We start from the raw sequence: 24,836 nt of genomic DNA, 5'->3' as shown, positions 1-24,836 counted from the left end.
ACTAACTCTACCAAGGCTGTTTCCACCCGAGGACGCGGACAGCCCTCCTTGCCACGTCAGCTGCCCCCGTATCCCTAAGCCCTCTTGTAAGATGCTCTGTTGGGACTGAAGTCACCCCTCCGGGAGGAGCCCAGTCTCCAGGATGTGTCCATCCCCTTGGCCCCTACCCGAGAGCTTGTTTTAGCTTCTTCAGGGAGGGAATTATTTTTCCAGAGGCGGTGAAAGAAGTTTCATCTCTTCCCTTGCAACTGTGTATTTTGCACCATCATTCTTTTCCAGAGTGTGTTGCCTAGGACTACATATGTTCAGGTGGCAGAATTCTTGTCTGTTTTGTTAATGTCTGTATTTCTGGAGCAGTGTCAGAGTGGGTGCTCATGGAATATTTGTTGAATGAAGAAAAACATGGGTTACAACTTGAAGGAAATTTGCATTTATGGAGATAAATTCTCAGAATCATAGAGGGATCAGGTTTCCAGGTGTCTAATTGATCCTTAAAACTGCCTGGTCTGTGAGTACAGTGCCAGTGGGTGGCAGACTTTTGGACTGGATCTTCCGTGTCCATTCCAGTGTTCTCGGATTAATATTTTTAGGATTAACGGGGAATGGGAACCTTGCGGAATGACAAGTTATTGCATCATTTCTTGCACCCAGGCTTCTGGCCTGGTTTATGATGTAATAGAAGAATTGGGGATCAAAACCAGAAGGCTCAGAAGAAACAGATCATTAAGGCGGGCTTGAAAAAGATACAAGGAATCAGTTGCCCCTTTTGTGTAACATTTTGTATGTTCCTCTTCTCCCTACCCCCCACCCCCCAGTTGTCCTCAGGAAAAATAGAGATTGCACAGTGGAATCTGTACTTTTTTTCTGCAATTTGTAGCCTGAGGCTTTGGTCCTTGCTTGGCAGGTGTAACTTTTTGGTGCAGAGCAAAAGGCCTGAAAGAAGCTTAAAAGCTTATGTGATGTCCAGGCCCTTCCTGGCAACAGTGTAGCAGGATAAAAGTTCCAGAAAGAAAGGAAACTTGAAGAGAAAATCAGAGGCAAGCTCTTCAGTGTCAGTGAATGGGAACGCTGAGTGGAACGCGTAGCTTGCCTTGTTTTCTTGATTTATACTTTGGATAGAATCATTCTGCAGTTCTGGAAGACACAGACTGAATGAGTGCCTGTCACAGGAGGCAGAGGCCAGAATGCCTAATCACCCATCACTTTTTTGCTTGTCTGCTCCGGTGGTGGAGCCCATGTCTCCGGCTGCCAGCATGTCTATATCTGACCTTCTGTCTGCCCTGGCGACTGACACATCTTGCCCTCCGCGAGTTGCAGCCTCCTGGGTGTAACACCCCTGATGGTGAGACGCAGCCTGGCCTTCTCCCTGAGAGTCACTGCAGTCAGCATCCAGGCCCCTTCCAGCTGCTCCAGGGAGACGGGTGAGGCCTGGCTGTGTGGCAGGATGCAGACTGTCTGCGTTTCTGTAGGTCTGTCTGTTTAGCCTCTGCTGATGGCTGGGCTCTGCACGAGCCCCTCATAACACCAACACCTTATTGGAGGATGTGCACAGATACAGTTGAATACGTACCTGTCGCAGTCCATGGTATTACTGGAGAAGTGTACACGTATGTGCTGAAGCTTAGTGTTAATCGGAAAGAGGAATTCAAGTTTCATGTAACTTTGGAAATGAATGTACCCTCATGAGCTAGTCTCCCTGACTGGTCACCCAAGAAGCCAGCCCCATGGGCCCCCACATGGCTCTCAGCCTCCACAGCCTGCTGCTGCTGCTAAGTCGCTTCAGTCATGTCCGACTCTGTGCGACCCCATAGACGGCAGCCCACCAGGCTTCCCCGTCCCTGGGATTCTCCAGGCAAGAACGCTGGAGTGGGTTGCCATTTCCTTCTCCAGTGCATGAAAGTGAAAAGTGAAAGGGAAGTCGCTCAGTCATGGGCACATCCCAAATCTTATTTTACCTCTTAGGTCTTCCATCTTTGAGATGAAATCTCTCTCTCTCCTGAGATGGACCCTGGACTCTTGTCCACACTAAACTCCTGGCCCCACTGGTCACCCTGGGCCACCTCACTGGCCTCCAGAGCCCACCCCTGTGATGGCCATGTCTTTCTGCTGGTGGAAGAAGTCGCACGTGTGCAGACGAGGCTGTAGGGGAGTGGCTTTTTGCTGGGGAGAAGTGAGGACCTCAGGTATGCAGAATGGAGGTCAGGGGCATCTGTCCCCCCGGGGGCAGGGCTGGAGGCTTTGGGCCAGCAGGGTGTCCCCTGGAATGGGCTGTGTGTTGCGGGGTGCAATCCACGACGCCTTGTGTGGCATTGGTTCCATGCAGGCAGGTTTAGGGTCAAGGGCTTCTTAAAGGCGCCCAAGTAGATTAGCCAGAAAAAGACCTTAAGTGCCCATAGTGTAGTTCAGTCGGTGAAGAATCCACCTGCAATGCAGGAGGCCCAGGTTTGATTCCTGGATGCGGAAGATCCCCTGGAGAAGGAAATGGCAACCCACTCCAGTATTCTTGCCTGGAAAATCCCATAGACAGAGGTCCAACGGTCTACAGTCCATGGGGTCACAAGAGCTGGACACGACTTAGTGACTAAACCAGCACCATTTGAGAATATTAAACATTCCAATTTTTAAAAATGCTTTTACTATGATATTTATACTATTATTATATTTTTTTGTATTAAAACATGCCTAACATAAAATCGCCATCCTATCCATTTTTCAATATGCAGCTCAGTAACTGTCAGTGAACTCACCCAGCACAGCTATCACCACTGTCGAGGAGAGCACTCCTGTCGCCTACAGAACTGGACCCCTGCCCCCAGTAAATAATCGCTGCTCTTCCCCGCCCCCACCCAGCCACTGGCACCCGCCGTCCTACTTCCCGTTTCCATACTCTGGACTGTATGAGTCTCCGCATACGGCTCCATGAGGAGCGTGCATGTTGGTCCGCGCGCTCGCTGGCTCGCCTCGCTCGGCGTGGTGCCCTCAGGGTTCAGCCGTGTGGGAGCCGGCGTCAGTTTCCCTCTGCTTTAGACCTAAGTGCGGCCGTGTCGTGTGGCTCAGCCTCGTGCGCTTGGTGTATCTGCTCATCGAGGCCTTTCTCACCCCTCGGCTCTTGTGCGTCGTGTTGCTCTGAACACGGATGTGTGAATATCTGTGAAGTCTCGCTTTCCATTTTTAGGGAGCTGTGTACCTGCTTTTACTTTTTGAAAATGGCTCATAGAAGAAAAACAGGTTCCATCTAAATTCTTTGATCTAATTATCAAAGCTCTTAATTGAATATTAATAAACCCAGGTTTTTCATTGCAAGATGAGCACTGGGGTATACTTGATTTGTGTTTCTCATCCTCCCCCTTTTAAGATTTTTTTGATGTGGACCATTTTCAGTCTTTCTTGAATTTGTTGCAGTATTGCCTCTGTTTTGTGTTCTGATTTTTTTGGCCATGAGGCATGTGGGATCTTAGCCTCTTGACCAGGGATTGAACCCACATGCCCTTCATTGAAAGGCAAAGTCTTAACTGCAGGACCACCGAGGAAGTACCCCCTCCCTGCCCTGACTCCCTTTTTAATTAGACTGAGACGATGATAGCTGAAAACAAAACCGTTTTCTATATTGAGCTCTAATTCCAGTTCCTTTGGCCACCCAGCCTCAGAGTCAGATATATTCTCAAGTGTAAATACCCATTTCTGACTTCAAGTAAGGCTTGTTCATGTAGAAAAATTTCATCTGGAGAAGAAAACGAGAGAACAGTAACCCAAGATGCTTTAAAACCACTGCCCAGTGTGGTGCCATTGTGTGTGTTTAATTTTGCGTCAGGAAGTGCCAGCTGGTGGAGTTTCTAGCTCTGGGTGAGTTGGCGTTGTGCTGAGCCCCCGCTGATGGGTCCAGGAGCTGTCCGAACAACCTCTGGACAGCCTGCCTGGGGCGGGGACCAGTGTTCAGCTTTCCTTCAGCTACAGTCACCTCCATGTCCTCACCCTGGGATTCTCCCCACCCCTCCCTGTCCAGGACCGGCTTCTCATGGGGCTGAGGTGTTGGGAAGGCACTAACAGGGCATAGAGAGGCCAGGGGCTCTGGGAACGGCTGGCTGTTCTCCCCAGAAATGCCCAGACTGACGGGCTGACTGGGACCAGCCTGCCCCTCTGCCCGCATCCAGTGAGTCCCAGGTGTGGGGACCAGGGCCATGTCTGTTTGAGTGGGTCACCAGATTCTGTCCACTTTGGTCTAAAGCTTTGCTAACATCTCCCTTGGGCTCTGGGACCAAAATGGGACTTCCTCTACTCATGTCCCTTCTGGAAGGAGGGAGACAGCGTGTCCGCCGTCTGCCTCCTTTGGCCAAGTGTGAAAAAGGATTTATGAGAATAATAAAAAGCAATGATCCCACACAGGCTCAAATGTCATCCTAACAAAGGGATATCCTAATTAAACCTGCTTTGGGTTTTATTTTTCATGCCTTTTCTATTTCAAAAAAAAGTTGTTGTACATCATCAGAAGTTAATGTATCTATTCCTTTGTGTCTGCATTTGCTTTGTAGCAGCTGCTATCTTGACCTGGTTTATCCGAATTTGCAGGCCCCTGGGTTAATTTCATTCGCTGTTATTCTCACTGGGTTTCCACTTTTCCCATTTACACCAAAGAAACAGTCAGAGCATTAGTCCATGTTTTAGAGGAAGTTCTCAAAGTCCTGAATTTTGGGAAAAAGTGATGCTTGCTGAGACTTGCCAGGTGGGCAGAGGAGCCGTGCTCAGGTGCCAAGCTCTCGGCTAAGAACGCTGCTTGTGGGGTTCTCCTGGGCCAAGTTTCTGGGGCCTGGCCTTCCAAGAGCATCACAGAGCGGCTGCTGTGTAATTAGAATAAGCAGTTTGACGTTTTTTGAGAGAAGAGATCGGAGTTCCGCTGCGGGCTTTGTCTCCTGCAGCCAGGGGACCTTCACTCCCCTGAGCAGCAGATTATTTGCCTCACTGCTAAAGAGCTGTTATTATCCCTAGTGTTTGGAGGATTAAACAAGCCAGCGATGTGAGATGTGAGGGCACGTGGCCAGCGCCAATTCGCTAACTCAGGATGGCACTGCCCTCTGTCGGGGCGAGAGGAAGAGGTGATGCAGGAGGCTTCTCCGGGGCGCCCTCCCCGCTGTGCTGGAAAGGGGATGCAGCGTGCTGGGAAACAGGTTCACGGCGCGAGCGGGAACCGACGTGATACCTGTCCAGGGTCTGCTGTCACGTGTTGCAAGAACTTCCTTAACTTGACTCTGTCCCGCCGCCCAGATGGGGCTGTAATCCTTGAGGGTAGGCTGTGTGCCAGCAGAGGAGAGGACCCAGTACACCTGGGATGCTGCTGGTGACTTAGGAGTTTTGGGTCTCGGGTTTCTGGGATTTCTGGAATCCTCACCTTCCCTGAGGGGGATATGACTTTAGCCACTCATCCCTGGAATTCTGATTTTTCTCCATCCATAGTTAACCCTGATGCATTGAAGGAGTCTAAGATGGAGGCATTTGGTCCCATCACTTCATGGCAAATAGGTGGGGAAACAGTGGAAACAGTGTCAGACTTTATTTTTCTGGGCTCTAAAATCACTGCAGATGGTGACGGCGGCCGTGACATTAAAAGACGCTTACTCCTTAGGAGAAAAGTTATGACCAAACTAGACAGCATATTAAAATGCAGAGACATTACTTTGCCAACAAAGGTCCGTCTAGTCAAGGCTATGATTTTTCCAGTGGTCATGTATGGATGTGAGAGTTGGACTGTGAAGAAAGCTGAGCGCCGAAGAATTGATGCTTTTGAACTGTGGTGTTGGAGAAGATTGTTGAGAGTCCCTTGGACTGCAAGGAGATCCAACTAGTCCATCCTAAAGGAAATCAGTCCTGAATATTCATTGGAAGGACTGCTGCTGAAGCTGAAACTCCAATACTTTGGCTACCTCATACAAAGAACTGACTCATTTGAAAATACCTTGATTCTGGGAAAGACTGAAGGCAGGAGGAGAAGAGGGTAACAGCGGATGAGATGGTTGGATGGCATCACTGACTCAATGGACATGAGTTTGAATAAATTCCAGGAGTTGCTGATGGACAGGGAGGCCTGGCATGCTGCAGTCCATGGGGTCGCAGAGTCGGACACGACTGAGCGACTGAACTGAACTGAACTGAAGATGGAAGGATTTGTGCAGCCGCGGTCTTTTACAACGTCTCCCCTGGGGTCAGAGTGAAGAGAGCCTGAACATGTTGCCCAAGGCAGAGACGGAGCCCAGGGTCCCTGCAAATGCAGTGGCCTCTGGGGTGGAGGAGCCCAAGGCTCTCAGGACTGGCCAGTTCCCTTCATCCTTCTTCCTCTGCTCCCAACAGTCACTAACCCGTGAGCAGCGCCCACAGACTTTCTCATCTGTGTTACTGTTACTGTGCGTGCTCAGCTATATCCAACTCTTCGCAACCCTATGCACTGTAGCCCACCAGGCTCCCCTGTCCATGGGATTCTCCAGGCAAGAATACTGAAGTATTGCCATACCCTCCTCCAGGAGATTTTCCCGACCCAGGGATTAAACTGGCATCTCGTATGTCTCCTGAATTGACAGGCAGGTTCTTTACCACTATCGCCACCTGGGAAGCCCCTTAGATGGAATGTGAAGGTGGAAGTCGCTCAGCTGTCTCTGACTCTTTGCGACCCCATGGACTGTAGTCTGCCAGGCTCCTCTGTCCATGGGATTCCCTAGGCAAGAGTGCTGGAATAGCCGTTCCCTTCTCCAGTTCAGTTCAGTTCAGTTCAGTCGCTCAGTCGTGTCCGACTCTTTGCGACCCCATGAATCGCAGCACGCCAGGCCTCCCTGTCCATCACCAACTCCCGGAGTTCACTCAGACTCATGTCCATCGAGTCCGTGATGCCATCCACCCATCCCATCCTCGGTCGCCCCCTTCTCCTCCTGCCCCCAATCCCTCCCAGCATCAGAGTCTTTCCAATGAGTCAGCTCTTCGCATGAGGTGGCCAAAGTCCTGAAGCTTCAGCTTTAGCATCATTCCTTCCAAAGAAATCCCAGGGCTGATCTCCTTCAGAATGGACTGGTTGGATCTCCTTGCAGTCCAAGGGACTCTCAAGAGCCTTCTCCAACACCACACTTCAAAAGCATCAATTCTTCGGTGCTCAGCCCTCTTCACAGTCCAACTCTCACATCCATACACGACCACAGGAAAAACCATTGCCTTGACTAGACGGACCTTAGTCGGCCAAGTAATGTCTCTGCTTTTGAATATGCTATCTAGGTTGGTCATAACTTTTCTTCCAAGGAGTAAGCGTCTTTTAATATCATGGCTGCAGTCCCCATCTGCAGTGATTTTGGAGCCCCCAAAAATAAAGTCTGACACTGTTTCCACTGTTTCCCCATCTATTTCCCATGAAGTGATGGGACCGGATGCCATGATCTTCATTTTCTGAATGTTGAGCTTTAAGCCAACTTTTTCACTCTCCTCTTTCACGTTCATCAAGAGGCTTTTTAGCTCCTCTTCACTTTCTGCCATAAGGGTGGTGTCATCTGCATGTCTGAGGTTATTGATATTTCTCCCGGCAATCTTGATTCCAGCTTGTGTTTCTTCCAGCCCAGCGTTTCTCATGATGTACTCTGCATAGAAGTTAAATAAGCAGGGTGATAATATGCAACCTTGACGTACTCCTTTTCCTGTTTGGAACCAGTCTGTTGTTCCATGTCCAGTTCTAACTGTTGCTTCCTGACCTGCATACAGATTTCTCAAGAGGCAGGTCAGGTGGTCTGGTATTCCCTCTCTCAGAATTTTCCACAGTTTATTGTAATACACACAGTCAAAGGCTTTGGCATAGTCAGTAAAGCAGAAATAGATGTTTTTCTGGAACGCTCTTGCTTTTTCCATGATCAGGGGATCTTCTGAACCCAGGTCTCGTGCATTGCAGGCAGATTCTTCACCATATGAGCTAGGAGGGAAGCCGAAGAACACTGGAGTGGGTAGCCTTTCCCTTCTCCAGGGGATCCTTCTGACCCAGGGATCGAACCGGAGTCTCCTACATTGCAGGTGGATTTTTTTACCAGCTGAGTTGCCAGGGAGGCCCTTAGGTGGAATATGTAGACCTAAACGTGGCTTTGAGGAAAGCTGGTTACAGACCGCATGAAAGGAGAAGATCCCTGGTCTGCGTACTTATTTTGCATTACTGACAGAGCTGCCTGGTGGATGCTGGCTCTCTCACTTGCTGTGGGCTGCTCTAGGGAGGGTTCTGGGTGCAGTTCCTAGTAACAGAAGAAAGTGCCAGAGCGCTCAAGGAACCAGGCACACGACTAAATGGTGCCTCCTTCCTGAGCACACAGTCCTGCATCTGGCTGAGGAGAAGGAAAGACTTTCCAGGAAGAATAATCAGGCTCCCAGCTGTCAGTACCAAGCGAGACACGGATTCCCCAGCAAGAGCAGATTGGAAGAGGTGTCACCATGCTCACTCCGTCTAACTGGCTTGGTCCCAGGATGTGTGTGTGGGGTGTATCTGTCCAGTTTCATGTCGCTGGCTCACCCTGACCGTGCTCTGGGTGGTGGCTCCAACCACATGGCCTGCGGATCCTGGAAGAGGGGGACTTCGGAGCCCCACAACTACCCCGGAAGTGCAAGCAGCACTTTTTAGAACATGTCTGATCCCTATGAAAAAAATACCATGCAAGTTCTTACAGTTTATTAATCAATTTGTTGACCTGTATTTCTCAATTAATGCACATTGTATTTGGCAATTACTGCTGTCTGCAGGGGTAGAGAGGAAAAAGAAGCTATTTTGTCCCAGATGTTGTGAAAATGTTTCTCTTGTTAACACAGAGAACATGAGGAGTTGTGGATCACTCCAGTGCTGTGTTTATATTTATTTCCGTGTGTATTCGGGACAGACTGATTCTAAGGGTGTTTATTTCCCGCCTGTCCATACTAACCACTGAAATAAAACATTGTTTTGTTTTTAAGTGATAGGATTTGGGAGTTCCCCTTGTATTTTTGTTTGGAGTTGTGGTTAGGTGATTTGCTTTTATATTTGCTGAATATCTTTAAATATCACGATCAGAACAGAAAAGAATGCTCGAGACAGCCCTAATGGTGGAATACTAGATTTTCTTATTCTGCTTACTTATGTCCAGTCAACTCTACATACTGAAAGTTAAATACACAGGACTGGAATTACACGAGAATTGAAGATGAACTGGTGTGAAAAAAAGGTATTTCAGCAGCGTGTTGGGTTATATTTGTGCAAGACTCCTGGGGAACATGGTTTAAGTTGAAAGTGCTTTTGCAGGCCAGACCTTTAGTTCTTGTCCAGGTAGAAATGGGTTAGAACTTGGGCTTTTGCACATGCGCTGGGGAATTTTCAGGTACAGTGCTGTCAAGAGAATTTTTCTTTTCTTCTCGTGCTGAATGTCTTATTCTCAGAATCACTCCAAGTGAATCTCCCACCTGATTTACTGCAGCAGCCTACTGTCAGGAAGACAGTGTCCTCACTAGCTATAAAGGGTGCAGCTCAGCAATGGCCAGGCGAAGAGGTGCGAGGGCAAGATACCTGGGGAGTGGGTGGAGCTTCCTGCTCTCCGGTCACCCTCTCAGCACCCCACCTGTCCCCCGACCTGGAAGTTTCTCAGGGTCCAGTCCTGTAAGGTTCTTGTAGAGGCTCACCACACAGGCATGGTCGGTGAAATCATTGGCTATTTGTGTATCCGCTATCCCTTCTCCCCTCCCTGGAGGACATGGGTGGTGCTCAAAGTCCCAGCTCTCTAATCGCACAGCTGGTTCATCTGACACCCCGTCTCCATCAGGTGGCTGGGGGCTTGCCAGAAGTCAGCTCATTCACATCAACTCGGGTCTAGTCGAAAGGGGCTTGTTATCGTTAACAAAAAACACTTCTTTCACCTTTAATAGTAGCTATTTCAGGAGCAACAGCAACAGAAGACCAGATAAAGAAAAGATGCTCCTCCCCTCACTCTTACCACTTAGGAAATAACAGGGATGTTAGGAGCGGCATACCAGGAGCCAGGAGCCAGGGAGGAAGACCTGCAAGGGCTGGAAGGATGCAGCTGGTACTCAAGGTGGCTAAATGGCTTTGTTAAGTGGATCCAGTGTCATGTTAACTATCTGATTAAAGAAGCCACCAGAGCAGGGGGCAGTGAAGCTGGTGGGGGAGCCGGGAGGAGGTTGAGGAATACAGGTCAGGTCCTCGCATGACTCACCCTCCCCTCTGCCTGCATCCTGGCCTCTTCCTGGCTTGTGTTTGGAAGACATTCCCCCGGAATAATTTATTAGTCCGAACATGAATTTGTTTCACTGAATTTGTACTCATTTTAGACCTCACTGTGACTCCGTTTGCTAATGACAGTGAGACCAGATGTATCTGTGCGTTTATAATCAGATGATCAACTCAGATATCTGGAACAAAAGTCAGTGCCCAGCTAAGGACTGGGCTATTTAAGGAAGGAAAATAACTATTAATAACTTGATTTAAACCATATTGTCTGACCTACATCTGTCCAGTAAATATACCCTCAGAAATCTGCATGAAGTGAAATTTCACATATAAAATTGTTTTTTGTCCCCCTTGCGGGATTTCTTTCAGAGGTCCTGGCTCACAGATGGTATTTCGCCCTCAAGTTAGCAGCGATAACAATCCTTTATAGAGTCATCTACTTTGTTGATGCCCTGGTGTTTGATTCTGCCACTTGCCTGACCTGTAGAAAGGCTTCCTCATATGGCTGAGTGCTGACCCCCGGGGATGCGTGCAGGCAGCATCACGTGTAGGAGACATGGGCAACGCCCCTTCACAGTAGACTGGGTCATGAAACTTTTGAAAGGACTGAATGTTAATCCTGAAAAATCTCAGTGTAGTTATTATTTTAGAAGTACCATGGCATATGGCCGTGTCCTCTTTAGAATCAATCCTTTAAAACTCCTGTTTGGAAGATTTAATTGTTAGTCTTTATTAGAGTTGGACAAAGTTTAAGTAAAATCAGACAACCCAAAGTGACTTTCTTATCAAACCAGACAAAATGCAATTCATAAATGACCCTGGAGGGAATTTTGAAGTCTGTCCTAGATTAGGATATTTTATTAGACATTTTTTTTTTTTTTACTATAGTTGCTTTGTACAATGTGTTCATTTCTGCTGTACAATGAAGTGAATCAACCATAGGCTCACAGATATCCGCTCCTCCTTGAACCTCCCTCCCGGCTCCCATCTCACCCCTCTAATTTATCACAGAGCGTCAGACCACGCTCCGTGTGCGGGGCAGCGTCTCCCTGCTGTCTGCTTTACACATGGCAGTTAGTGAGTATATGTGAGTGCCGCTCTCCCAATCCGTCCTGCCCTCTGCTCCCCCGACTGTGCCCACAGGTCCATTCCCTGCATCTGCATCTCTGCTCCTGCCCTGCAGGTTGGCTGTTTCTAGACTCCATGTACGAGTGTTAAAGAAACGAGGCTTGTTATTCTCTTTCTGACTTATTTCACTCTGTTTGACAGACTCTGGGTTCACCCACATCACTACAGATGACCCAGTTTTGTCCCTTTTTCTGGCTGCGTAATATTCCACGGACTGTGGGTACCACGTGTTCTTTATCCTTTGATCTGGGCCGTAGAAAATAGGCGAGTTTGAAACATGCCAGTCTAGAGTCTGTTCGTGAAACTTGTCGCCCACTGAGTATATTGTTAAATGATTGGCCTGGCCCTAATAGATCCACAGGCGAATGTATTCTGTTAAAGTAGAAAGCAATTTTATCAATAACCAGCCTCAGAGGAGAGAGAAAGCGCTTGAAGGACATGCATTGCACATACACCTCTCACCTTTGTGCGTACCATTTTCCCTTTGTATGTACTTTGGTGTCAGAGTCACTGTGTGTTCTTGGGTGCACCGAGGGGCTGCCCAGGAAGGGCCTGGCTGGTGGGGGAAGGAGCAGGAAGGAGAGGACAGGACCCTTGGAGGACTGCCCTTGGCGGGCACAGCCAGGGGGTTTCAGAAATACACTGTTGTTTGGTCACTCAGTCGTTTCAGAAACATGTGAGGAAGGTAACTGTAAGGCCGGGCCCCCGGGGCCATAATGGACCACCCCTCCTCTCCCTCCCGCTGGCGGGGGATGTCCCTAACAGAGGGAGCCTCCCAGATCCCGGGGACCAATGACAGCACACCTCACCAGCTAAAGCCGCCCCACCCCAGCCACGTAGAAGGACCTGTCAGCCCGCGATGCCTCGGCCTGGCGACCTGTCCGAACCCCCGTCCATCTAGCCTGCGCATCCCTCGCAATGAACATATAAAAGCCACCCCCAACACGGGCCGGGCGCGGACTTCTCGACCTGCCTCGTTCGGGTCTGGGAACCCCGTCTGGGAACCCCGCCCGGGAACGCTTCGCCATTAAAAAGCCTGTTAGACACTTTTTTGGTGTCCTGATCTTCTACCTAACAGTAACTTGAAGGAAAATCTGCTTAAGGGGAGATTTTCTTGGCAGACATCTGTCAGAGAGTGGGAACACTATTCCTGTTTGCTTTCTAAAGCAGGATGAAAGCCAGGAAAACGGTGGCCTTTGTGTTCATCGAGTGGGCTACCCCGCTGGTGATGAAACGCCCTCAGATCCCCGTCGTGCTTCCGCGCTGCCCATCCATGCCAGGGCCTCCCGTCCATGGCAGAGGCCGCTGCCCACAGCAAAGGCTGATTCTGTAAGTCCAATGGACTTGGCATGTTATCCTACTGATTCTGAAACGGTCCGTTAAGCTGGAAATCCTGAGTTGTTAATAAGGTGCGGGTGGCACGTGGACTTAATATTTTTCAGAGTTTGAGATGAGCTGCGATTACAGATCCGTTGCATGTCAGTGAAGGAGATGAGTGGCCTCCCTGATGGACACATTCTAGAACGTTACAGAAGTTCCATCTGAGAACTCCAGTGCAACGAACACTTTTTTATCAGATGTCTAGCCAAGGGCTCCGGAAACTGCAGCAGAGGTCTCCTGATAGAGCTGGCTCTGTTTAGGCAGCTGTTGTCCAGTTGCCAAATGCTGCTTCCCCTTTACGCATGAGGACCTAAGCCCGCTGGCCATGCAGGGACCCCCTGCAGGGGTTTCTCTGATTTGTCGGGGTCCTTCCCCATCTGCACCAGCCTCCTGCCCCCCCAAGCTCTGTGCAGAAGCCCTGCCTGCTGACACCCACGTTCTCCCTTGTGATGGATTAATTTTGATTTCATGGTTATTATTAATTATCGGTACAGCATATTGTCTCTTTAATATCTGTCAGTATTTAAAATTCGACAATGCACTCCCTCTGAGCACCCTCCTTCTCCCCCAGTGCTGCTCCATTCATCCTGCCTGGGCCCCTGTCCTTGGCTCTAGCAGGACTGCATGCTCATCACAGCTCTTTCAGCAGCCTCCTGCCCATCTTTCCATCCATCTGTGTGTCTGTCTGTCCTCCTTGGGGCCCTACCTGCTGCCTGTAGCATCTCGTCTGGTCCATGCCCTCCCCAGACTCCTAGTCTGGGCACCACTGCCTGTGGAAAAAGGGAACCTTGGGAGGAGGCTGTTCTGTGGTCTTCCCACCTCTGCATGGGTCTCCCGTGCCTGCACTCCATCCCCCATCCCAGCCTCCTCCAGCCTGTATACCCCCACCCTCGCCCCCTGTGCCCTGCAGCTTCCATGCCTTCTAGAAGGGCTTTTTTTGTTCCATTTGGTTTGTTTCTGTCTCCTTGTGTGCTCCGGCCCAGGGAGACAGCAAGGCTGAATGAAGGAGAGAGCAGAGAGGCAGGGGAGGTCAGTGTTCTGAAAAGATCTGTGAGTTCATTGATCAGTACACACCTGGTGAGGTCACCTTGGCAGCTGCAAACTTGTTTTCAGGTTCCCTTCTGGTGTGATCTGGGACGAGTTACCTGCCCGCCCAGTCCCACCCTCTCCCCCACCCCGTCCCGGACCAACCTCCTCACCTGTTAAACCAGGTTAATAATCACCACCCTATGGTCACTTATAGAACAAATAAGTGACATAGAGCAAATAAATAGCGTTGACTGAGTGTTTGCCCTGCTCCAGGCTCTGTCGCAGAGCGGGTAATAACTCACTGACTGCATGCCCACCTGTGGGCCGGGCACCCCTGTGAGCTCCAGTCAGAGGTGCAGGCGTGGGAGATGGAGACCTGAGGCCGAGAGCTGGCCCTGAGTCGCGGGGCCGGGGCAGGCCGCCTGACTGCCTGGGCCCTGAGCTCTGGTTTGCTCCTGGGTGACCCCGGGTTGTTGGGAGCAGATGGACTGTGAGTTGGGTGACGTGTGACCTACTGCTAGAGGCAGCCCTGGCTGTGGGGGCCGCGTTGGTAAACAGTGACAGGCCTCCGGAAACTGAGCACATGAGATGTCCCTTTGCTGCATTTGAGGTGCTTGTTGTGGGGAGTTGGGCTTCCTGGGTGGTGCTAGTGGGAAGGAATCCGCCTGCAGTGCAGGAGACTTAAGAGACGCAGGTTCAGTTCATGAGTAGAGAAGATCCCCTGGAGGAGGAAACGGCAACGCACTCCAGTATTCTTGCCTGTAAAGCCCCGTGGACAGAGGAGCCCGGTGGGCTGCAGTCCGTGGGGTCACAGAGTTGGACGTGACTGAGCGACTGAGCACAGTGTCTGAGTTGGCAGGCACACCCGTGGAGGCTGCGTCCATTTCTGTGGGGTCCTCGGCCTTATCGCTGCGCACGTGGTGGGGGGCTGTCTGCTCTACCCAGAGCCCTCAGAGTCAGGTGTCACTGCCATCTAAACACAGCTTCTCAGAAACATCTAGGATGATGGTGGGCCAGTGTCAGCCTCGCTGAGGCATAGCATCACCTGTCGGAGTCCCTCCGTGCTCACCTCTTTCTGGCCTTCTTGTATGCGGCCTCAGGCCTTCTTGTACGCGGACAGGCTTCCTCTGGTTCTCAGGCACCCAGAGCCCTGCGGGTATCCACCCTCGGAGCCCATGTGCCTGGGGAGCGGCCCTGCTGGCCTCGCAAGGCGAGCTGCTCCCCGTTCCCGTCTCTCTGCTTCTTGTCTGGAATTTCAGGGAAGGGAGCAGCCCTGATTGGCCTTATTAGGGCTCCGTGTGCCCCTGGGACCCACCAGCTGGGCTTGGGGCAGAGGGTCCAGGCTGTGTGGGCTCCCCGACCCCGAGGGGCGTGTGAGCTGAGCAGATGCCCTGAGAGGGTCTTCTGTACAGACAGGAAGTGCAGGTGGGCTCTCATTACGGGGCTGCTTCTGGTGGATCAGCAGGTAATACCTGTAACCCATGGGTCTTCACAGAAAGCTGTGCTTGTCTCAGGCAGCGTCCTCCATCTGCTCCTCGTATTTTAAAGTGTCGTGAGTTTTGGAGCCCGGTCCCTGGGCCGCCCGCCTGGCCGTGACCACTCACTGCTGCTGACGCTTGTCTCTTGCTCTCCACGCACAGAGGACGACCTGGACTTGGAGGCACTGGTGAACGACATGGACGCGTCCCTGGAGAGCCTGTGCGTAGCCTCGGAGACGGCGCCCCTCCTGCACAACGGCCAGCACAGCCGCGGCCCGGCCCCCGGAGCCAGGGTTCTGCAGCCACAGGCGGCCCCGAGGCAGAGGGTGCAGCGGTCCCAGCCCGTGCGCATCCTCGCGGTCAGGTGGGCCCCGCCTCCCCCCGGGGAGCAGAGGGTGGGCGGTGGGGTCACTGCGCCTCCCCCCGGGGAGCAGAGGGTGGGTGATGGGGTCACTGTGCCACCCGCCTCCCCCCGGGGAGCAGAGGGTGGGTGGTGGGGTCACTGCGCCTCCCCGCCTCCCCCTGGGGAGCAGAGGGTGGGTAGTGGGGTCACTGCGCCACCCCGCCTCCCCCTCACCCACCTCCCCTCAGGGGCCAGAGGATGGGTGGTGGGGTCACTGTGCCACCCGCCTCCCCCCGGAGGTCAGAGGGTGGGTGGTGGGGCCACTGCGCCACCCCGCCTCCCCCCGGGGAGCAGAGGGTGGGTGGTGGGGTCACTGCGCCACCCTGCCTCCCCTCGCCCACCTCCCCTCAGGGACCAGAGGGTGGGTGGTGGGGTCACTGTGCCACCCGCCTCCCCCCGGAGGTCAGAGGGTGGGTGGTGGGGTCACTGCGCCACCCTGCCTCCCCCCGGGGAGCAGAGGGTGGGTGATGGGGTCACTGTGCCACCCGCCTCCCCCCGGGGAGCAGAGGGTGGGTGGTGGGGTCACTGCGCCACCCCGCCTCCCCTCGCCCACCTCCCCTCAGGGACCAGAGGATGGGTGGTGGGGTCACTGTGCTACCCGCCTCCCCCCGGAGGTCAGAGGGTGGGTGGTGGGGTCACTGCGCCACCCTGCCTCCCCCCGGGGAGCAGAGGGTGGGTGATGGGGTCACTGTGCCACCCGCCTCCCCCCGGGGAGCAGAGGGTGGGTGGTGGGGTCACTGCGCCACCCCGCCTCCCCTCGCCCACCTCCCCTCAGGGACCAGAGGATGGGTGGTGGGGTCACTGTGCCACCCGCCTCCCCCCGGAGGTCAGAGGGTGGGTGGTGGGGTCACTGCGCCACCCCGCCTCCCCCTGGGGAGCAGAGGGTGGGTGGTGGGGTCACTGCGCCACCTTGCCTCCCCTCGCCCACCTCCCCTCAGGGACCAGAGGGTGGGTGGTGGGGTCACTGCGCCACCCTGCCTCCCCCTGGTAGTCAGAGGGTGCGTGGTATGGCCATGGTGCTGGGCTCTGCTTGGCAGACCCCTTCTTTCCCTCTGTCCAGCAGGGCCGCTAGGGGTGGGACCTGGTACCCAGTTCAGTTCAGATCAGTTCTATGTGCACCGGCTCTGTGCCAGGTCCATGGGGTGTGTAGAAACACATCCACGGACATTATTGTGTTGGTCACTCAGTCACACCCAGCTCTTTGCCATCCCACGGACTGTCACCCGTCAGGCTCCTCTGTCCGTGGGATTCTCCGGGTTAGAATGCTGGAGCAGGTTGCCATCTCCTTCTCCAGGGGATCTTCCCCACCCAGGACTCGAGCGCAGATCTGCATGGCAGCAGATTCTTCTCCAACCGAGTCACTGGGGAAGCCCGAAGTGAGTGAACAGCCAAGTGTCCCTGGAGGGCTCTCAGACCTCACTGCCCTGCACAGGGCCTGGGACAGAGACATGCAGCCTGACCACGTTTCCCAGGGGCTGGCGTGGAGAGGCCCGGCCTTCACGGAAAGGACTCCGGGGAGTGGAGGAGGCCTCCCTGGAGGAGGCTGTTTTGCTGAAAGGTTTCACTTTCATCTCAGGTTCAAAGGGTTTGTTAACAAAATAAGCCACTTGTGATATACGTAAATAATACCAGTATTTATTAAAGAATTATCTAGCTTACTTTCAATACACTAACATTAAAAGAAAAGAGAGACAGAGCAGAGACTACATCACCAAATTGGGTTTTGACCAACGTCCAGACTTAAACAGCACTGGGAAATCCCATGTCACAGCACATCTGGAATCCCAGCTGGGAAAGGTCCCAGGCAGCACGTCTGCTCCCTGGTTGAGACCTGAGAGATTGCAGTGTGGGGCTCCCACTTATAACCCCAGGCTGGACTCAGACTGACCTTATCATCAGTCTGGAGCAAATGGCAGCCTGCTCTCTTGGCCAGTGCTGTTTGCTTTGTTGTATAAAACTTGGAATGTAGTTAAGTCTGGGGCTTGGTTGGCCAGGAGTCCCCCCCACCCCCAGACTCAACAATCTCAGGATTCCTCCCCCATCTAATCTATGGTGCTGCAAGTCTTCAGCTCACAGCAGGCAGTCACTCCCAGTCACTCCCAGTTGGGCAGTGTCCAGGCAGGTTAGACACATGGTCAGAGGCCTGCTCTGCTTTGTCTCTGAAGCCTAAACAAGACTGTTTATCTAATTTCCCTAACAGAGGCAGACTTCTAAACTGGGTGTTGAAGGGGAAGTAGGAACTGAGGGATGGAGGCAGAGACTTCCTGAGCAAGAGAGATGATCTCTGGTGTCTAAAGTGGCCCGGCCCCTCCTTTTTTGTGACTGAGTAATATTCCATCACGTGTGTATACCATAATTTCTGTGTCTGCTCCTCCATCACTGGACAACATCGGTAAATAGGACCCACAAAGAAGGACAGTTACTATGGGATTCCACTTCCACAAGAAACCCGAAAGCCGCAGGAGCGAGGACGCAGGTAGTGGAGAGGGCTGCCAGAGGCTGGGGTGGAGACGGGAGGTGCTGGTGGGAGGTGCAGAGGGGCAGCCTGACCCGTGGACGAGGCCCGCAGACGTGCTGTGCAGAGCCACCTGAGTTAGCAGCGAGGGGTTTGGGTCCTGTGTGATATGTTCGCATCATACACGTGCACACAAGGTGACGATATTAAACAAGTGAAGAGGACAGGGCGTGAACGTCCAGAGGTGGTGGCCAGACCATGGCAACGGGTCACGGCAAGTTCTTCTCTCTAAACTCGTCTAGTTGTACACATTAAATACACGTGGCTTCAAGTGTCCGTCAGACCTCAGGGATGGATTAGAAGAGAGATCTCGACAGGTGGGGTGAGATGCGGAGCCTGCGGGAGCTGCTCCCAGGGCAGAGGTAGGGAAAGGCGAGTGAGGCTGGACTTGGGTTAATTGGCAGGTCATTGCAGCAGCCTCGGTTCATGGTGGGGGATTCCGAAGCCGTTTCAGCGACCAGCCGGAGTGGAGCTGTCCTGACCAGGGATGGTGGAGGACGTGGAAGAGATCTGTCAGCTCCAATTTGGAGAGGCTGGGGGCAGAGTGTCGGGGCACTTCAGCTCTGTTTCTGCCCGGGAGCGGGGAAACCTTGGGGTTGTGAAGTGGGGGTGATGGAAGACCTGGGTGGAGACTTCTGTGAAACCCAGCAAACAAGCTCTCTGTGACCCCAGAGGCCGCTGCTGGCTCTGGTGGGTTTTCAGGTGGGGGTAGGTAAGGGGTGACACCTGCTGCCTCTCTGGGCTTCTAGGGGAGGGTGTGCGGTGTGCTGTGTCTTAGGCACCTGTTGGCTGGAGCATCTTCTGGGTCTCCTTTCCTTCCCTTTTGGGGAGGGAGCTTTCCCTCTGCTTCCAGAAACTTCTGTGAGCCTTCTTTGCAGCCTAATATCCTAAGGCTTCTACAGCCAGATGACTCTTTTGCCCAGGGCGGCCAAGTCTGTCTGCAGAAGGGGACCAGAGTAAATACGGAGCTGTCTGCAGCGGGGCACAGCAGCCTGGGTGGCCTGGGGTCACTTTCTTCTCGGCTTCCTGCGCTTTGTCGCGTCCGTCCTTCCCACGGGTGGACCACTTTGCTCCCTCCACCAGCACCATCGTGTTCTGAGCTCCTATGAGTTCAGTCTGGGGGGAGAGAGTCTTTTCTCCGAGCTTCTCTGGGTCTGGAGGGTGTCAGCTGCCTACATGTGGCGGCCTCGGGGAGGCCCAGCGGGATGGAACAGCAGCCGTGGTGACGGTGTCTGAGGCTGGACCGGGAGAGGGCAGACGCAGTACAGGAAGGCCTGCTTTCCTGCCAGCTAGCTGCCCAGGACCCTTGCCTGGGATCCTGGCCGTGCTTGTCCCTCCGCCCGGGGACTGCGGCTTCTGAGTCCCATGGGACGGATGGGCTCAGGGTAGGAGGCATGCCCGCTGCTGGAGAGTGGACCCTGGCTCCAGGCCAGCCTTTTCTCCAGCGATGCTTCTCTTACTTGCAGTCCCGTCGCTTCTAACGGGCAGGTGCCTTGTTAAAGATAGGTGACCAGTCGGTATAGGATGCCCAGAGGCTCGTTCTGTGAACGGGTCTGCTGAGGACTTCCTGTGCTCACGAGCACCTCCCGCGTGCTAAACCCCTCCTGTGTGTGAGCAGCTAATGGAGCGGCCAGTGCAGCCTCACCGAGGGGGTGGTGTGGCGGCTTCTCATCCCCAGGTAAGGAAACTGAGGCACCGGGGCCAGGGACTTGGCCCACACCTGGTGAGTGGACGCAGACCCAGGTGAGGGCTTGAGGAAAAGTCCGCCAGCTCCTGGATTTGGAGGGGTAGGGGCCAGAGCGTTGGGGGCGGCTCAGCTCCGTCTCTGCCTGGGGAGGGGAGAGTCGGGGGCGGGGATGATGAGACTGTCACACTGCTGGAGAGGGCTCAGGGAGGCAGGTGCTGAGCAGCAGCTGGAGGCAATGCAGGGTGACGGTTGGAGGAGGAGGAGGGACTGTAGTGAGGGGGGCTGGGGGCGTGTCCTCATCTGGACAGATGAGAAGCCCCACCCTTCCTCCCGTCCCTGACCTCGCCCCCTGCGTCTCAGCTCCACTGATGCAGCTAATCAGAGAGGGATGGATTCCGTGGCCACAGGCCTCTTGAATGGGATTCTTTTCAGTTATGTCTAATGTCACTTAGTTTTTTGCTTTGAGTGATGCTTGTGAACTATTATAAAGGAAACACGGGACTTCTTAAAAAGAATAATTTATTAAGGTAAAATGCACGTAGCGTAGACTGAATCACCGCATAGTACATGTTCGGTGGCAGGTAGGGCATCCCCAAGACTGTGCAGTATGCCCACCCAGTCTAATTCCCGAGCATCTCCCTCCAAGACCCTCCCTAAGCTCCCTGGCACGTGGCCCTGTGATTATAGGAAGGGTGTTCATCTATTCCATCTATCTGCTGAACTTCTTCATCTTGCAAATCTGAAACCCTGTCCCCATTAGAGGCTGACTCCCCGCCCCCTGTCCCCAGCCCCCACCCTCCACCTCCTTTCTGTGTGTGCTCATTTTGGGTGGTTCATTGCAGTGCGGGCCTGCGGGCTCAGTCTTCTGCACCGGGCTTACTCAGCAGGGTGTCCCCACGGGCCACCTGGAGGGAGCCTGTGTCAAAAGCCCCTTCCTGTGGCAGCTGTGTGACACCCCGCTGCACACTGATGCCACATCTTGGCATCCACTCACGGTGACTCCCACCTGCGGATGGTGGCGAGCTGTGCAGGGTGTGGTGTGGGTTGAGGTGTCCAGACACCCTTCTGAGCCCCTCCCGCGGGTTTCTGGGGCAGATCCCCCAATGTGGGCTGCAGGGTCCCGATGTGGCAGCTTCTGACGGGCGTCATCTCTCCCCGCAGGCGCCTGCAGGAGGAAGACCCCCACTTGAGGACCTCGTCGCTGCCAGCCATCCCCAACCCCTTCCCCGAGCTCTGCGGCCCCGGAAGCCCCCCTGCGCTCACACCCGGCTCCTTACCTCCTGGCCCGGCTGCTGCGAAGCAGGTGAGCCCAGCGTTGGTAGGAGCACCAGACCGCTCGTGAGTGGAGGGAGGACGCACGAGCTGGCCCATGGCCTAGGGAGGAAGGGAGGGACACCCTGGTTCTTCTCCTGGTGCTCCCGCAATTGTTGCCTGGCGGGGCTTCTCAGTCTGTCAGCCAAGATGCTGCTTGGGTCTGGGAGGTTTTAGAAACCACGTTTAGGGCATTGTAGATGTTTATATGTTATACAAAGACTCCCATAAAAACGATAAATAATACTAATCATTTGGTACGGAAAGATGAATTTCATTCTCTGAAAGAAATGTCACCACTGTCGTCTTCGTCTGGATAAATGAGGCGTTAAACCTGGGCTCTCCCAGGTTCCTGGGCTGGACGGTAGTTGAAGAGTTTGTAACATTCCTGACTTTGAGTAGGATCTGCTCAGGGCAGAGGGATTTCAACTTGACCTAGAAGGTGACAGCCACCTTTTAAACCAGCAGTTTCTGCCGTAAAGTGAGACTGGGAGGTGCCTATTTTATAGACATCCTTCCCAAGGGAGGACGCAGGCTGAGCTTCAGTAAGTCAAGGTCAAAGCACCAGTCATCAGCTTGTCAGAGGGGTGGGCCGGCAGCTCCGCCCTCCCAGTTGGCAGGGCCTGGGCCCGTGTGGCTGGCAGGCTTGGGAGGGAGGCCAGCGATGCTCTCTCTACCGTGGGGTATGCAGTGTGTCCTCAGTCATGTCCACCTCTTTCTGAGCCCATGGACTGCAGCCCACCAGGCACCTCTGTCCATGGGATTTGCCAGTCAGGGAGACTAGAGCAAGCAGCTTGCCGCTTCCTCCTCTAGGGGTTCTTCCTGACCCAGGGATCGAACCAGGGATCGATCTCTTGTGCCCCCTGCATTGGCAGGTGGCTGCTTTACCACTGTGCCACCTGGGAAGCCCCATGATACTCTACTGCGTGGTATCATAATAATAACAACAATAATAACGACAACAGCAAAGATGACGGCAACACCTAGCGTTCACTGAGTGAGGTCTCTGTACCAAGTACTGTTCTCAGTGGTTTATATTATTTATGTGCAATTAATACTTCTACTCCTCAGAACAAGCCTAAGAATTAGGTGCAGATGGCAGCTGTGTACTGCATCTGGGAAACTGAGGCCAAGCTGTGAGGGGTGGAGGTGGGGGAGCTTGGGGGGCCCAGTGTGGGTGGGGGAGCTGGGGGTGCCCACCGTGGATGGGGAGCTGAGGCGGTGCACACTGTGGATGGGGAGCTGAGGTGGCCCAGAGTGGGGTGGGGGAGCTGGAGGCCCCCACTGTGGATGAGGAGCTGAGGTGGCCCAGAGTGGGTGGGGAGCTGGAGGGCAGTGTGGGTGGGGGAGCTGGGGGGGCCCACCGTGGATGGGGAGCTGAGGGTGGTGCCCACTGTGGGATGGGGAGCTGGAGGTGGCCCAGAGTGGGTGGGGAGCTGGGAGGGGCAGTGTGGGGTGGGGGAGCTGGAGGGCCCCCACTGTGGATGAGGAGCTGAGGTGGCCCAGAGTGGGTGGGGAGCTGGAGGGCAGTGTGGGTGGGGGAGCTGGGGGGGGCCCCACCTGTGGATGGGGAGCTGAGGTGGCCCAGGAGTGGGTGGGGAGCTGGAGGGCAGTGTGGGTATGGGGAGCTGGAGGCCCCCACTGTGGATGAGGAGCTGAGGTGGTCCAGAGTGGGTGGGGGAGTGGGAGGCAGTGTGGGTGGGGGAGCTGGGGGGACTGTGGGTAGGGGAGCTGGGGGGATTGTGTGGATGGGGAGTTGGGGGACAGTGATGGATGGGGAGCTGGTGGGGACAGTGCGGATGGGGGAGCTGGGGGGTCATGTGAGAGGGGGAGCTGGGAGCCCCACTATGGATGAGGAGCTGAGGCGGCCCAGGGTGGGTGGGGGAGCTGAGGTGGCCCAGAGTGGGTGGGGGAACTGGGGGACAGTGTGGGTTGGGTATCTGGTGGGGGCCCCACTATGGATGAGGAGCTGAGGCAGCCCAGAGTGGGTGGAGGAGCTGAGGTGGCCCAGAGTGGGTGGGGGAGCTGAGGGACAGTGTGGGTTGGGTATCTGGTGGGGGCCCCACTATGGATGAGGAGCTGAGGCGGCCCAGGGTGGGTGGGGGAACTGGGGGACAGTGTGGGTTGGGTATCTGGTGGGGGCCCCACTATGGATGAGGAGCTGAGGCGGCCCAGGGTGGGTGGGGGAGCTGGGGTCCCCCGTGTACGTGGTGGAGCTGGGCAGGACTTGACCCCCGGATCTGGCACCTCTGATTTTAGGGACGCTAGGTGTCCCTGGGCCCTCGGTGTTCCCTCTTCGCAGCAAGCGTATTCAGAAGCTGCTTTGCCTTTTCCGCTGGAACCACTCTCCACCTCCTTGTCCTCAGGCATCATGCACCACACGTCCCCTTCCTCTGCAGACTTAGCCCCGGCCGCGTGGGCTCTGCGCTCAGGAGGGAGACGTTCCTCCGGGGTTCGCCTGAGCTCTGCTGCCTGCTGACCTCACACCTCGTGAGCCCCCTGCCCCCCGCACCCCACGTCAGCACCCAGAGGCGAGGTCAGCGTCCCCAGCCGCGGCCGTGCTGGCCAGGCTACAGCCCTCATCACATGCCTGCAGTCCGTCAGGGACGTCTGTCTCCCTGGTGACCTTCTGCTTCACATTAGGGTCTAGACAAGCTGTCTGTGGATTGGGCATGGAGGTTGTTTACAACATTACCCATCCTAAAATAAGACCATGAAAATATTCTCTGGCTCTCCCAGTGGCTGGCAAGGAAACAAGCCTCCACCCCGTGGACTGTCCAACTCTGTAAGCAGAATCAGGTCACCCAGGGGCTTTGCCTGCTGTTTTTCTTGGGATCGGAGCTAGTTCCTCCACGAGAACTTGGCATCAGTGCCTCTGTTTCTGTTCCTGAGATAGCACCCCCCTTTGGGACCAACAACCAGGAAGGATGCACCACACTTAGCCCTACTTGTAGAGACTTGGTGTTCTTCCTTGTTGTCTAACTGGCTCAAAGGGATGTCTCTTTGCCACAGTGCGTCCTCACTTTTGATCTCCTGAAACATGTGTTTTGTTGGTGCCACTGGTGTTGATGCCTCACAGTCTCAAGCACCCTCACCAGCTCCGTGTCAGGCTGTGATGGCAGTGGGGAGCCTCCTTTGCCACCTACCTCAGGGCAGGAGAAACCTGCCGTGCCCTCTCTTCCTGCTGAGTCAGAGGAAACGGGGATCAGCAACCAGTCGGAGCTCTGAAGTGATTTAAAGATGGGTGCAGCGCCCTGGGTGCAGGATACTCACCTATTCACTGGAAGAAGGAGGTCAAGAGGGAACGGGGGCGCTGTTGGAAGGGGCTGGGTGCAGGGGGCGTTGGACGCCTCTCTCTGGTCACTAGACGAAGCGGGTGGAGCACCTCGGCGCCACTTGAGGAAGACGCCTTCTAGCCCCAGCTGCTGCGGTCAGAGGACTGGACGGGTGGCGGCAGACCGGGCAGGGTGGGGCATCCGCACAGGACCGTCTGCCAGCCACATTTGCAGGCCTGCGTTTGCCCCTGTGGGGAGTGGGCAGCCACGGAGTCCCAGCAGCCCTGCCTCTCTGGGCTGTGCGGGTGCAGCTCTTCCCATCAGCCCCAGAGACAAACCCAGCCCTTGTCTTTCACCCTGGGGTGAGGATGGCGGGTGCCATTTCTAAGAAGCACTTGCTGAAGAGGCACAGCTGCA

General features: G+C 54.3%; 1 protein-coding gene across 1 annotated transcript in view; it reads left to right on the top strand.

The window, feature by feature from the left end:
- GRB10 (growth factor receptor bound protein 10) overlaps positions 1-24,836 on the top strand; it is a 181,162-nt gene that overhangs the window by 92,400 nt on the left and 63,926 nt on the right. The window contains 2 exon segments of the mRNA XM_018047456.1: positions 15,391-15,592; positions 20,995-21,136. Coding sequence (XP_017902945.1) covers positions 15,391-15,592; positions 20,995-21,136 — 344 coding nt within the window.

This window comes from Capra hircus, chromosome 4 (genome assembly GCF_001704415.2).
Source record: "Capra hircus breed San Clemente chromosome 4, ASM170441v1, whole genome shotgun sequence".
In the NCBI taxonomy this organism is placed as follows: domain Eukaryota; kingdom Metazoa; phylum Chordata; class Mammalia; order Artiodactyla; family Bovidae; genus Capra; species Capra hircus.
Note: the sequence above shows the minus strand (reverse complement) of the source record. Positions and strands in the feature narration are given on the sequence as shown.